Here is a 14,452-nt window from a genome sequence, read left to right on the forward strand (position 1 = left end):
TCACTACACACTACACTACCCACAACCACCTCACTACACACTACACTACCCACAACCACCTCACTACACACTACACTACCCATAACCACCTCACTACACACTACACTACCCATAACCACCTCACTACTCACTACACTACCCATAACCACCTCACTACACACTACACTACCCATAACCACCTCACTACACACTACACTACTCACAACCACCTCACTACACACTACACTACCCATAACCACCTCACTACACACTACACTACCCACAACCACCTCACTACACACTACACTACCCATAACCACCTCACTACACACTACACTACCCATAACCACCTCACTACACACTACACTACCCATAACCACCTCACTACACACTACACTACCCATAACCACCTCACTACACTACCCACAACCACCTCACTACACTACCCACAACCACCTCACTACACACTACACTACCCATAACCACCTCACTACACACTACACTACCCATAACCACCTCACTACACACTACACTACCCATAACCACCTCACTACACACTACACTACCCACAACCACCTCACTACACACTACACTACCCACAACCACCTCACTACACACTACACTACCCATAACCACCTCACTACACACTACACTACCCATAACCACCTCACTACACACTACACTACCCACAACCACCTCACTACTCACTACACTACCCACAACCACCTCACTACACACTACACTACCCATAACCACCTCACTACACACTACACTACCTATAACCACCTCACTACACACTACACTACCCACAACCACCTCACTACACACTACACTACCCACAACCACCTCACTACACACTACACTACCCACAACCACCTCACTACACTACCCATAACCACCTCACTACACACTACACTACCCATAACCACCTCACTACACACTACACTACCCATAACCACCTCACTACACACTACACTACCCACAACCACCTCACTGCACACTACACTACCCATAACCACCTCACTACACACTACACTACCCATAACCACCTCACTACACACTACACTACCCACAACCACCTCACTGCACACTACACTACCCACAATCACCTCACTACACACTACACTACCCATAACCACCTCACTACACACTACACTACCCACAACAACCTCACTACACACTACACTACCCATAACCACCTCACTACACACTACACTACCCATAACCACCTCACTACACTACCCACAACCACCTCACTACACACTACACTACCCATAACCACCTCACTACACACTACACTACCCACAACCACCTCACTACACACTACACTACCCATAACCACCTCACTACACACTACACTACCCATAACCACCTCACTACACTACACTACCCATAACCACCTCACTACACACTACACTACCCACAACCACCTCACTACACACTACACTACCCATAACCACCTCACTACACACTACACTACCCATAACCACCTCACTACACACTACACTACCTATAACCACCTCACTACACACTACACTACCCACAACCACCTCACTACACACTACACTACCCATAACCACCTCACTACACTACCCATAACCACCTCACTACACACTACACTACCCATAACCACCTCACTACACACTACACTACCCACAACCACCTCACTACACACTACACTACCCATAACCACCTCACTACACACTACACTACCCATAACCACCTCACTACACACTACACTACCCACAACCACCTCACTACACACTACACTACCCACAACCACCTCACTACACACTACACTACCCATAACCACCTCACTACACACTACACTACCCATAACCACCTCACTACTCACTACACTACCCATAACCACCTCACTACACACTACACTACCCATAACCACCTCACTACACACTACACTACCCACAACCACCTCACTACACACTACACTACCCATAACCACCTCACTACACACTACACTACCCACAACCACCTCACTACACACTACACTACCCATAACCACCTCACTACACACTACACTACCCATAACCACCTCACTACACACTACACTACCCATAACCACCTCACTACACACTACACTACCCATAACCACCTCACTACACTACCCACAACCACCTCACTACACTACCCACAACCACCTCACTACACACTACACTACCCATAACCACCTCACTACACACTACACTACCCATAACCACCTCACTACACACTACACTACCCATAACCACCTCACTACACACTACACTACCCACAACCACCTCACTACACACTACACTACCCACAACCACCTCACTACACACTACACTACCCATAACCACCTCACTACACACTACACTACCCATAACCACCTCACTACACACTACACTACCCACAACCACCTCACTACTCACTACACTACCCACAACCACCTCACTACACACTACACTACCCATAACCACCTCACTACACACTACACTACCTATAACCACCTCACTACACACTACACTACCCACAACCACCTCACTACACACTACACTACCCACAACCACCTCACTACACACTACACTACCCACAACCACCTCACTACACTACCCATAACCACCTCACTACACACTACACTACCCATAACCACCTCACTACACACTACACTACCCATAACCACCTCACTACACACTACACTACCCACAACCACCTCACTGCACACTACACTACCCACAATCACCTCACTACACACTACACTACCCATAACCACCTCACTACACACTACACTACCCACAACCACCTCACTACACACTACACTACCCATAACCACCTCACTACACACTACACTACCCATAACCACCTCACTACACACTACACTACCCATAACCACCTCACTACACACTACACTACCCATAACCACCTCACTACACACTACACTACCCATAACCACCTCACTACACACTACCCACAACCACCTCACTACTCACTACACTACCCATAACCACCTCACTACACACTACACTACCCACAACCACCTCACTACACACTACACTACCCATAACCACCTCACTGACACACTACACTACCCATAACCACCTCACTACACACTACACTACCCATAACCACCTCACTACACACTACACTACCCATAACCACCTCACTACACTACCCACAACCACCTCACTACACACTACACTACCCATAACCACCTCACTACACACTACACTACCCACAACCACCTCACTACACACTACACTACCCATAACCACCTCACTACACACTACACTACCCATAACCACCTCACTACACTACACTACCCATAACCACCTCACTACACACTACACTACCCACAACCACCTCACTACACACTACACTACCCATAACCACCTCACTACACACTACACTACCCATAACCACCTCACTACACACTACACTACCTATAACCACCTCACTACACACTACACTACCCACAACCACCTCACTACACACTACACTACCCATAACCACCTCACTACACTACCCATAACCACCTCACTACACACTACACTACCCATAACCACCTCACTACACACTACACTACCCATAACCACCTCACTACACACTACACTACCCACAACCACCTCACTACACACTACACTACCCACAACCACCTCACTACACACTACACTACCCACAACCACCTCACTACACACTACACTACCCATAACCACCTCACTACACACTACACTACCCACAACCACCTCACTACACTACCCATAACCACCTCACTACACACTACACTACCCACAACCACCTCACTACACTACCCATAACCACCTCACTACACACTACACTACCCATAACCACCTCACTACACACCACACTACCCATAACCACCTCACTACACACTACACTACCCACAACCACCTCACTACACTACCCATAACCACCTCACTACACACTACACTACCCACAACCACCTCACTACACTACCCATAACCACCTCACTACACACTACACTACCCATAACCACCTCACTACACACTACACTACCCACAACCACCTCACTACACACTACACTACCCATAACCACCTCACTACACACTACACTACCCATAACCACCTCACTACACACTACACTACCCATAACCACCTCACTACACACTACACTACCTATAACCACCTCACTACACACTACACTACCCATAACCACCTCACTACACACTACACTACCCATAACCACCTCACTACACTACCCATAACCACCTCACTACACACTACACTACCCATAACCACCTCACTACACTACCCATAACCACCTCACTACACACTACACTACCTATAACCACCTCACTACACACTACACTACCCACAACCACCTCACTACACACTACACTACCCATAACCACCTCACTACACTACCCATAACCACCTCACTACACTACCCATAACCACCTCACTACACACTACACTACCCACAACCACCTCACTACACTACCCACAACCACCTCACTACACTACCCATAACCACCTCACTACACACTACACTACCCACAACCACCTCACTACACACTACACTACCCATAACCACCTCACTACACACTACACTACCCACAACCACCTCACTACACACTACACTACCCACAACCACCTCACTACACACTACACTACCCATAACCACCTCACTACACACTACACTACCCACAACCACCTCACTACACACTACACTACCCATAACCACCTCACTACACTACCCACAACCACCTCACTACACACTACACTACCCACAACCACCTCACTACACACTACACTACCCACAACCACCTCACTACACTACCCACAACCACCTCACTACACACTACACTACCCACAACCACCTCACTACACACTACACTACCCATAACCACCTCACTACACACTACACTACCCACAACCACCTCACTACACACTACACTACCCACAACCATCTCACTACACACTACACTACCCACAACCACCTCACTACACACTACACTACCCACAACCACCTCACTACACTACCCATAACCACCTCACTACACTACCCATAACCACCTCACTACACACTACACTACCTATAACCACCTCACTACACACTACACTACCCACAACCACCTCACTACACACTACACTACCCACAACCATCTCACTACACACTACACTACCCACAACCACCTCACTACACACTACACTACCCACAACCACCTCACTACACTACCCATAACCACCTCACTACACTACCCATAACCACCTCACTACACACTACACTACCTATAACCACCTCACTACACACTACACTACCCACAACCACCTCACTACACACTACACTACCCATAACCACCTCACTACACTACCCATAACCACCTCACTACACTACCCATAACCACCTCACTACACACTACACTACCCACAACCACCTCACTACACTACCCACAACCACCTCACTACACTACCCATAACCACCTCACTACACACTACACTACCCACAACCACCTCACTACACACTACACTACCCATAACCACCTCACTACACACTACACTACCCACAACCACCTCACTACACACTACACTACCCACAACCACCTCACTACACACTACACTACCCATAACCACCTCACTACACACTACACTACCCACAACCACCTCACTACACACTACACTACCCATAACCACCTCACTACACTACCCACAACCACCTCACTACACACTACACTACCCACAACCACCTCACTACACACTACACTACCCACAACCACCTCACTACACTACCCACAACCACCTCACTACACACTACACTACCCACAACCACCTCACTACACACTACACTACCCATAACCACCTCACTACACACTACACTACCCACAACCACCTCACTACACACGACACTACCCACAACCATCTCACTACACACTACACTACCCACAACCACCTCACTACACACTACACTACCCACAACCACCTCACTACTGACTACACTACCCATAACCACCTCACTACTCACTACACTACCCACAACCACCTCACTACACACTACACTACCCATAACCACCTCACTACACACTACACTACCCACAACCACCTCACTACTCACTACACTACCCATAACCACCTCACTACACACTACACTACCCATAACCACCTCACTACACACTACACTACCCATAACCACCTCACTACACACTACACTACCCATAACCACCTCACTACACACTACACTACCCATAACCACCTCACTACACACTACACTACCCACAACCACCTCACTACTCACTACACTACCCATAACCACCTCACTACACTACCCATAACCACCTCACTACACACTACACTACCCACAACCACCTCACTACACACTACACTACCCACAACCACCTCACTACACTACCCATAACCACCTCACTACACACTACACTACCCACAACCACCTCACTACTCACTACACTACCCATAACCACCTCACTACACACTACACTACCCATAACCACCTCACTACTCACTACACTACCCATAACCACCTCACTACACTACCCATAACCACCTCACTACACACTACACTACCCACAACCACCTCACTACACACTACACTACCCACAACCACCTCACTACACTACCCATAACCACCTCACTACACACTACACTACCCACAACCACCTCACTACTCACTACACTACCCATAACCACCTCACTAGACACTACACTACCCATAACCACCTCACTACTCACTACACTACCCATAACCACCTCACTACACTACCCACAACCACCTCACTACTCACTACACTACCCATAACCACCTCACTACACACTACACTACCCACAACCACCTCACTACTCACTACACTACCCATAACCACCTCACTACACACTACACTACCCATAACCACCTCACTACTCACTACACTACCCATAACCACCTCACTACACTACCCATAACCACCTCACTACTCACTACACTACCCATAACCACCTCACTACACACTACACTACCCACAACCACCTCACTACACACTACACTACCCATAACCACCTCACTACACTACCCATAACCACCTCACTGCACACTACACTACCCACAACCACCTCACTACTCACTACACTACCCATAACCACCTCACTACACACTACACTACCCATAACCACCTCACTACACACTACACTACCCACAACCACCTCACTACACACTACACTACCTATAACCACCTCACTACACTACCCATAACCACCTCACTGCACACTACACTACCCATAACCACCTCACTACACACTACACTACCCACAACCACCTCACTACACACTACACTACCCACAACCACCTACTGTATTTACCCGCGAGGCAGACTAGAGCTTTGGAAGTGGATGTCAGCAGCCGCCTAATTTGCATAGCCCCACCTTTATATTTCGGGTGTGCGTTTGCCGCCTCTTCATTCGTTTCTAAGAAGTAACGAGCCACTATCAACATGCCTGAGCCTGCGAAGCCTGCGCCCAAGAAGGGCTCTAAGAAAGCCGTCTCCAAGACCGCCACCAAAACCGGCAAGAAGCGCAGAAAGTCCAGGAAGGAGAGCTACGCCATCTACGTGTACAAGGTCCTGAAGCAGGTCCACCCCGACACCGGCATCTCCTCCAAGGCCATGGGAATCATGAACTCCTTTGTCAACGACATCTTCGAGCGCATCGCCGGTGAGTCTTCTCGCCTGGCCCACTACAACAAGCGTCGTACCATCACCTCCAGGGAGATCCAGACCGCCGTGCGTCTGCTGCTCCCCGGTGAGCTGGCCAAGCACGCCGTGTCCGAGGGCACCAAGGCCGTGACCAAGTACACCAGCTCCAAGTAAACAGATTTTCGCCTGTACTACTCCATAGTGAGTTGAGCTCGCGTGCTACAAATCAGTCGAACGTATATGCTGTACTGATTGTGTGTATTGTAACAAGTAAGTACAATGTATTTATACAGTACCTTTCCCAGACCAAGGGTCACAAAGTGCTTTACATAACAAGGAAGAAAACACAAATAAAACATTATACAAGAGTGAAAGACACAGAGGGTTAAAAACAGGCAGAAAGCATACATAACATAAGCATGTATAAGCCATATGTATCAATTACTCGATGTTCCAATTTTCAAAGACTCCAGTCCTTGAATGCGCCGGAAGTTTTGCGCGCCTTTTTTGTTTTTCCACTCTGCCATTGTTTCTTTCAACTGCTGGAGTAGTGTACTCACTAGTCGTCTAAAACGGTTTCCGGTATTAATATAATGGACAGGAGTGACTACACTGCATACATACGCATGGCCAATTTCTCGGGACAGGTCAATTTAAACATAAATCATGAATATAATAATGGTTTAAACGGCGTTCACATGTGGATAATCTCGTACAATCAATAAGTTAGCCTACCACTACCGCCAAGACATGCCCACTTATCTATCGATATGCCTTCATATCACCCCCATTATGTCATTAACAGGCCAAGTCAGTGTGACAAGTCAATAAAAGAGCAATTCCATAGTGTTTTGAGCTGACGTGCTACAATGAAGTCGACGTTATAGTATGGTATAGTAGATATTATATAGTACTGGTGTTTAATAACTCGATGTTACAATCTTCAATGACTCCAGTCCTTAAGTGATATCCCTCCCAAAGACCTCTTAATCCCCACTACCTCCCAGTACAGGTTTCTCCACAGTAAATAAGTTAATAATGAAAACATGTAATTCTTCCTTTTTCTAGCATTGTGACTGCCTGGTCCTAGCATAGATGTATTTTTCTTATGATGACTGATGGATAGGTGATTCTTAGGCTGGCTAACTGGACAACGAGTGTTTTTTTAAATGTTGTTCAGAACCAGACTCGACCAATAGAATCTAGTGTCAGGAGTCGCCTACTTTGCATAGCTACCCCTTTATATAGCGGCTGCACTACCTCCACCGTTTCATTCGTTTCTGAGAAGTAACGAGCTGTTTTCATAATCATGCCTGAGCCTGCGAAGCCTGCGCCCAAGAAGGGCTCCAAGAAAGCCGTCACCAAGACCGCCAGCAAAACCGGCAAGAAGCGCAGAAAGTCCAGGAAGGAGAGCTACGCTATCTACGTGTACAAGGTCCTGAAGCAGGTCCACCCCGACACCGGCATCTCCTCCAAGGCCATGGGAATCATGAATTCCTTTGTCAACGACATCTTCGAGCGCATCGCCGGCGAGTCCTCTCGCCTGGCCCACTACAACAAGCGTCGTACCATCACCTCCAAGGAGATCCAGACCGCCGTGCGTCTGCTGCTCCCCGGTGAGCTGGCCAAACACGCCGTGTCCGAGGGCACCAAGGCTGTGACCAAGTACACCAGCTCCAAGTAAACCGATTTTCGTCTGTATTACTTAACCCAAAAGGCTCTTTTAAGAGCCACCCACCCTATCAATAAAAGCAATTCCATAGTGAGTTGAACTTGCGTGCTACAAATCAGTCGAACTTATATGCTGTACTGACTGTGTGTATTGTAACAAGTAAGTACAATGCATTCATACAGTACCTTTCCCAGACCAAGGGTCACAAAGTGCTTTACATAACAAGGAAGAAAACACAAATAAAACATAATACAAGAGTGAAAGTCACAGCAGGTTAAAACAGGCAGAAAGCATACATAACATAAGCATGTATAAGGCATATGTATCAATTACTCGATGTTACAATTTTCAAAGACTCCAGTCCTTGAACGCGCAAGGAGGTTTTGCGTGCCTTTTTTTGTTCCTCACTTGTTTGTTGCTCACTAGTTGTCTAAAACGGTTTCCTCTATTAATATAATGGACAGGAGTGACTACACTGGATTCTTAATAGGACTGGTTGTTAAAATCCCTAAATATTCAGCACAACAATTGAGTGGAGTTGGAGATGTCCTCTTGGGTGGAGTGGAATTTGGCAATGATCACCTGGTGCCACCAGTACGACACATCTTCAGCTGTGGTCCCCGACCTCATTGGGTGTTTCGGCCAGTTATCACAAGACACCCTCTGCCGAGGTTGGCCCACCACAGGCTGATCAGGCAGGCTGGCTGATCTGGGTGTGTGTCGCACGGTGGCACCACGTGGTCATTTGGGAGCCCATGTTGGGTCCCTACGTTTCAGCCACAGCCAGTGACTGCTCCGTTCTGCTGCAGTGGACAGTTCTCTGATTGCCTTCCGTTGGGCCTGTCCTCTGATCCCTACTGCCCTCAGGAGCCTTGTGGTGGAGCTGGCTACAAAGCCTCTGCAGCCCACCTCCACTGGCCACACCGTCACGTTCCAGCCCCGCCCCTCTGCTTCGACTGCTAAGTTGGCATACCGCAGCCCATACGCATACATACGCATGGCCAATTTCTCGGGACAGGTGGATTTAAAATAAATAATAAAATATAATAATAGTTTAAACGGCGTTCACATGTGGATCTACCATCACCTCCATGGAGAATCAGACCGCCTGCTACTGCTCCACAGCAGATGAATGTGTGTATCTTAAACGGCGAAGACAAATGTAATCTTCTTGCACTTGAATAGCATTAAGGTTGATGCAGGCTCACTAGTCAGCTACCTGGACAGAACCTCAAGAACCAATGATGTGAACGAGTTCGGTCATGCATGTCTTTGAATTGTAATAATACCACCAGGTAGCGGGTTTTGTTTATGTAGTAGGGCTTTATATACAAAAATGAGTTATGAATAGATCTACAGGATGTAACGGTCCATCCAGCCATTTATACAGAATGCAATGATGAGGATAACAACTATCATCTATGATAAAGCGATAATCAAACACTGCCATGAACGAACTGCCCAGGTAGCGGGACACACCCAAGATGCAAACATGAATCAAATAAAAACAATTTGTGATATGGTAGAACATAGATTGTTATCTTTCCAACATTAAGTATCATTCTCATTCTCAGCCCACCAAATGCTCTCTGCAGGACAGTGAATGCAGACTGTAGCTCAGAAAGAGCCTGGTCAGTCGTGGGGGCAATAGCATACTGTACAACAGTGTCATAAGCATATATATATTATTGTATTATTGGTGAATATGAAAAAGAACCAGACCAAGAATGTACTTTTGTTTGTCCAGTAAAACAGATTTAACACCATCATTTAAGACTCCTGATGGTCCTGGACTGAATCAATGTAAGACACGTGTAGACACCTAGCCTGTGCTATGGCCGGGTGTAAAGACAGATTGGTGTACATTTAGGTTACATTCAAATGTTAACGACAGGAGTGATTACAAAGCTGGTAATATATGGTGATTGATTGTGGTGAATTCCCCACATGTCTTGTCCATGAAGATGAGGGGAAGCCACTTTAGATGATTGACATGCAGCCAACGTCCAACTAGTCAAACAACTCGCTGCCTGTCTGTCTGTCACTCGCTCCTCAACAGCCTTAATACGATTAATACGAGGCTCAAGGACAGCCAAGCAGCGGCAGAACCATTATATTATATTATATTATGTTACATTACAAATGTGATGTAATTTAAACACCCCGGTCCACAAAGACCCACAAACACATGGAGAGAGGAGGCAGGCTGACTACGTCACCATCGATAAACAATACATACATAAGAACATTTTATTTATTGAATTTACTTATTACTATTATTATTTATTTATTTACAAACAAAGTTATGATTGCAATTTCAGCTAGTTACCAACTAGTTTACAAGCTCTCAGCCCCATCCCCGCGACTGTGTTTCACGACCACCAAAAGAGCTCATATTTATAACACCCCGCCCCACATCGTGGGACCCTCAACCTTTGGACTCCCTCGCCAGACAACCTGGCTACCTGGACAACGAGTGCTGGTCGCAATCATTTGCACTTTTAGCCACTTTAGGAGACAAATAACACAGGAAAAGCTGTGCGCACCGCTCCCTCCGACGGTGCAACGGTGGGGTTTTGATCGAGTCACAACAAAACTCACGAGGCCTTCGCGGCTTACATGACTTTATTCTAACCGGAGGCAAGTCTGCTCGCTGGCCCGTTTGCATTTGGACCCCAACTCGGCACCACCGGTGACTTTTGGCCCGTTATTCGCGAGGAGAAAACACAGGCGCCCAAGTATTTCGCCAGCTAAGACTGCTGAGCAGGGGTGGTTGAGTCTGCACGGTTCTCATGCCGCGTTTAAGGACAGCCCCCTGCTCCGGGTTGAGCTTCATTCTCACAGAGCAGCTTTGCAGACTAGTTGGTTTACCGGAACGAATGAGACTTTCTACAGACATGGCAGAAGTCGCACCAGCACCAGCCCCCGCGCCGGCCAAGAGCCCCAAGAAGAAGGCAGCAGCCAGGCCCAAGAAAGCAGCTGGCCCCAGCGTTGGCGAGCTCATCGTGACGGCCGTGTCCGCATCCAAGGAGAGGAGCGGTGTGTCTCTGGCCGCGCTCAAGAAGGCGCTGTCGGCCGGTGGCTACGACGTGGAGAAGAACAACTCCCGCGTCAAGGTCGCCGTCAAGAGCCTCGTCACCAAGGGCACTCTGCTCCAGCTCAAGGGCACCGGGGCCTCCGGCTCTTTCAAGCTGAACAAAAAAGCCGCCGAGGCGGTCAAGAAGCCGGCGAAGAAAGCCGCCGCCCCGAAACCCAAGAAGGCGGCCACAAAGAAGCCCGCCGCTGCCAAGAAGTCTCCGAAGAAGGCAAAGAAGCCCCCTGCGGCCAGGAAGTCTCCCAAGAAGGCAAAGAAGCCCGCGGCAGTCACCAAGAAGGCCACCAAGAGCCCCAAGAAAGTCAAGAAGGCCACACCGGTCAAGAAGGCTCCGGCTAAGAGCCCCAAAAAGGCCGTCAAGGCAGCCAAGCCCAAGGTAGCCAAACCCAAAACGGTGAAGCCCAAGGCAAAGAAGGCAGCCCCAAAGAAGAAGTATTGATTGATTGATTGAAAACTTTATTAGAAGATTTGCAGAAGTAGGTACAAGAAAGTACATATTACATACAAGGTCAACTAACAGGATAAAAACCCAAGAAAGCCACTGGCTTATTTCAATTGGGGTCCTTGATTCTCAATTCATCGTTACATGTAAGACAGACAAAAAAGCTAGTACTATCTACAAGATAATACAGACAAATAACTATTACTATCTACAAGATAAACACACATCCATCATGGGAAGAACAATACAACGAAACATAAGGTATGTACAGCGGGTAGGACAGGTGGGGACATACACCACAGGTGGGGGCGGGGGACAAAACACAAAGTATGTACAGTGGGTAGTTCGGGTCTTTTAATCTGATTTTTGATTTAGAGGGTCCAGTTACGGATTGCAGCCTCCTGTAAATGTTTTTTGAGAGTGGTTTTGAAGGTGGGCAGTGTTTTGCACTCCTTTAAGATTATAGGAAGGGCGTTCCACATTTTTACTGCATAGTTTGCAAACGAGTTTAACCCCTTGTTTGTGGTGCAACGCGGTTGAACGTGGTTCGTGGAGCTTCCTCTGGTGTTGTATGTGTGGACGTTGTTCACTTTTTGGAAGTATGTTGACAGGTACTTGGGTGTCTTTGTGGTGTAGCGTATCTTGAAGACCAGGCCCAGTGCAAGCTGCTGCACTCTGTCAACTACTCGTAGCCAATCAAGGCTCAAAAAATGAGCAGCGGTTAGATGTGTCCTTGGGTTGAGGCCTAGCAGAAGCCTAACCAGTTTATTTTGGGCTGTCTGGAGTCTTGTTTTATGGGCCTTTGTGGTTCTATAGTACCATGATGTTACGGCATAGTCGAAGTGACATTGAATGAGAGCTCCTGATAGGGTCCTCAGTGTGTTTTTACTGACAAGTGAGGATATCCTGTACAAGAATCTAGTTCTATGGTTCACTTTTTTGATTACTTTTGCTGCCATTTTATCTCCGGAAAGATTTGCCTCTAAGATGGAGCCCAGGTATGTAATATCCTCTTTTCTTGTGATATTAATGTTACCCACTTTTATTTTAAAATTTTCAGCCTTTCTGAGTTTAGATGGGGATCCGTATAGGATGGTTTCAGTTTTACCTAGGTGTATTGATAGTTTATTGTCAGCTAGCCAGATGCAGATTCTACTCAGTTCAGTGCTTAGCGCTTTTTCCACCTGCAATATGTCCCTGTCAGAGACCAGCAGAGCCGAGTCATCCGCGAACAGGAACAAATTGCAATCACATGCTGATGACATGTCATTCACATATATTAGGAACAGTAAAGGTCCCAAAATGCTTCCTTGTGGAACGCCGCAGGTCACTGGGAGGGGGGGGGACAGTGTTCCGTTCACACTAACCACCTGTTCCCTCCCCTCTAAGTAGGATTGCATCCAGCTCACCGATGTTCTATCGAACCCAATTGCTTTCAGTTTATCTAACAATATGTGGTGATCTACTGTGTCGAAGGCCTTCTGGAGGTCCAGCATGACCATGCCGCAGAACTTGCCCGAGTCCACCTCATGGTTGATGTGGTCGTTCAAATAGAGAAGGCATGTGTCAGTGGAATGGGATGTTCTGAATCCTGATTGAAATTCATACATCAGCTTTTTTTCGGTAAG

At 47.4% G+C, this 14,452-nt stretch overlaps 4 protein-coding genes across 4 annotated transcripts in view; all 4 read left to right on the forward strand.

The window, feature by feature from the left end:
• The window catches only part of LOC308152943 (histone H3.2), a gene marked incomplete at its 3' end in the record, with an annotated part of 87,601 nt that overhangs the window by 64,407 nt on the left and 8,742 nt on the right, over window positions 1-14,452 (forward strand). The window lies entirely within an intron of this gene.
• Window positions 7,416-7,790, forward strand: LOC308152908 (histone H2B-like; the record flags this gene model as incomplete). The annotated part of the gene is made up of 1 exon (XM_080525980.1): window positions 7,416-7,790. The coding sequence occupies one exon, from the start codon at window positions 7,416-7,418 to the stop codon at window positions 7,788-7,790; it is 375 nt and encodes a 124-aa protein (XP_080382106.1).
• Window positions 8,926-9,300, forward strand: LOC308152915 (histone H2B-like; the record flags this gene model as incomplete). Its single annotated transcript, XM_080525987.1, has 1 exon — window positions 8,926-9,300. The coding sequence occupies one exon, from the start codon at window positions 8,926-8,928 to the stop codon at window positions 9,298-9,300; it is 375 nt and encodes a 124-aa protein (XP_080382113.1).
• LOC308152848 (uncharacterized protein) overlaps window positions 12,186-14,452 on the forward strand; it is a gene marked incomplete at both ends in the record, with an annotated part of 142,024 nt that continues 139,757 nt past the window's right edge. The window contains one exon of the mRNA XM_080525916.1: window positions 12,186-12,814. Coding sequence (XP_080382042.1) covers window positions 12,186-12,814 — 629 coding nt within the window. The remainder of the gene's footprint in view (window positions 12,815-14,452) is intronic.

This window comes from Nansenia antarctica (assembly GCF_963989245.1).
Source record: "Nansenia antarctica genome assembly, chromosome: 3".
Classification (NCBI taxonomy): Eukaryota; Metazoa; Chordata; class Actinopteri; order Argentiniformes; family Microstomatidae; genus Nansenia; species Nansenia antarctica.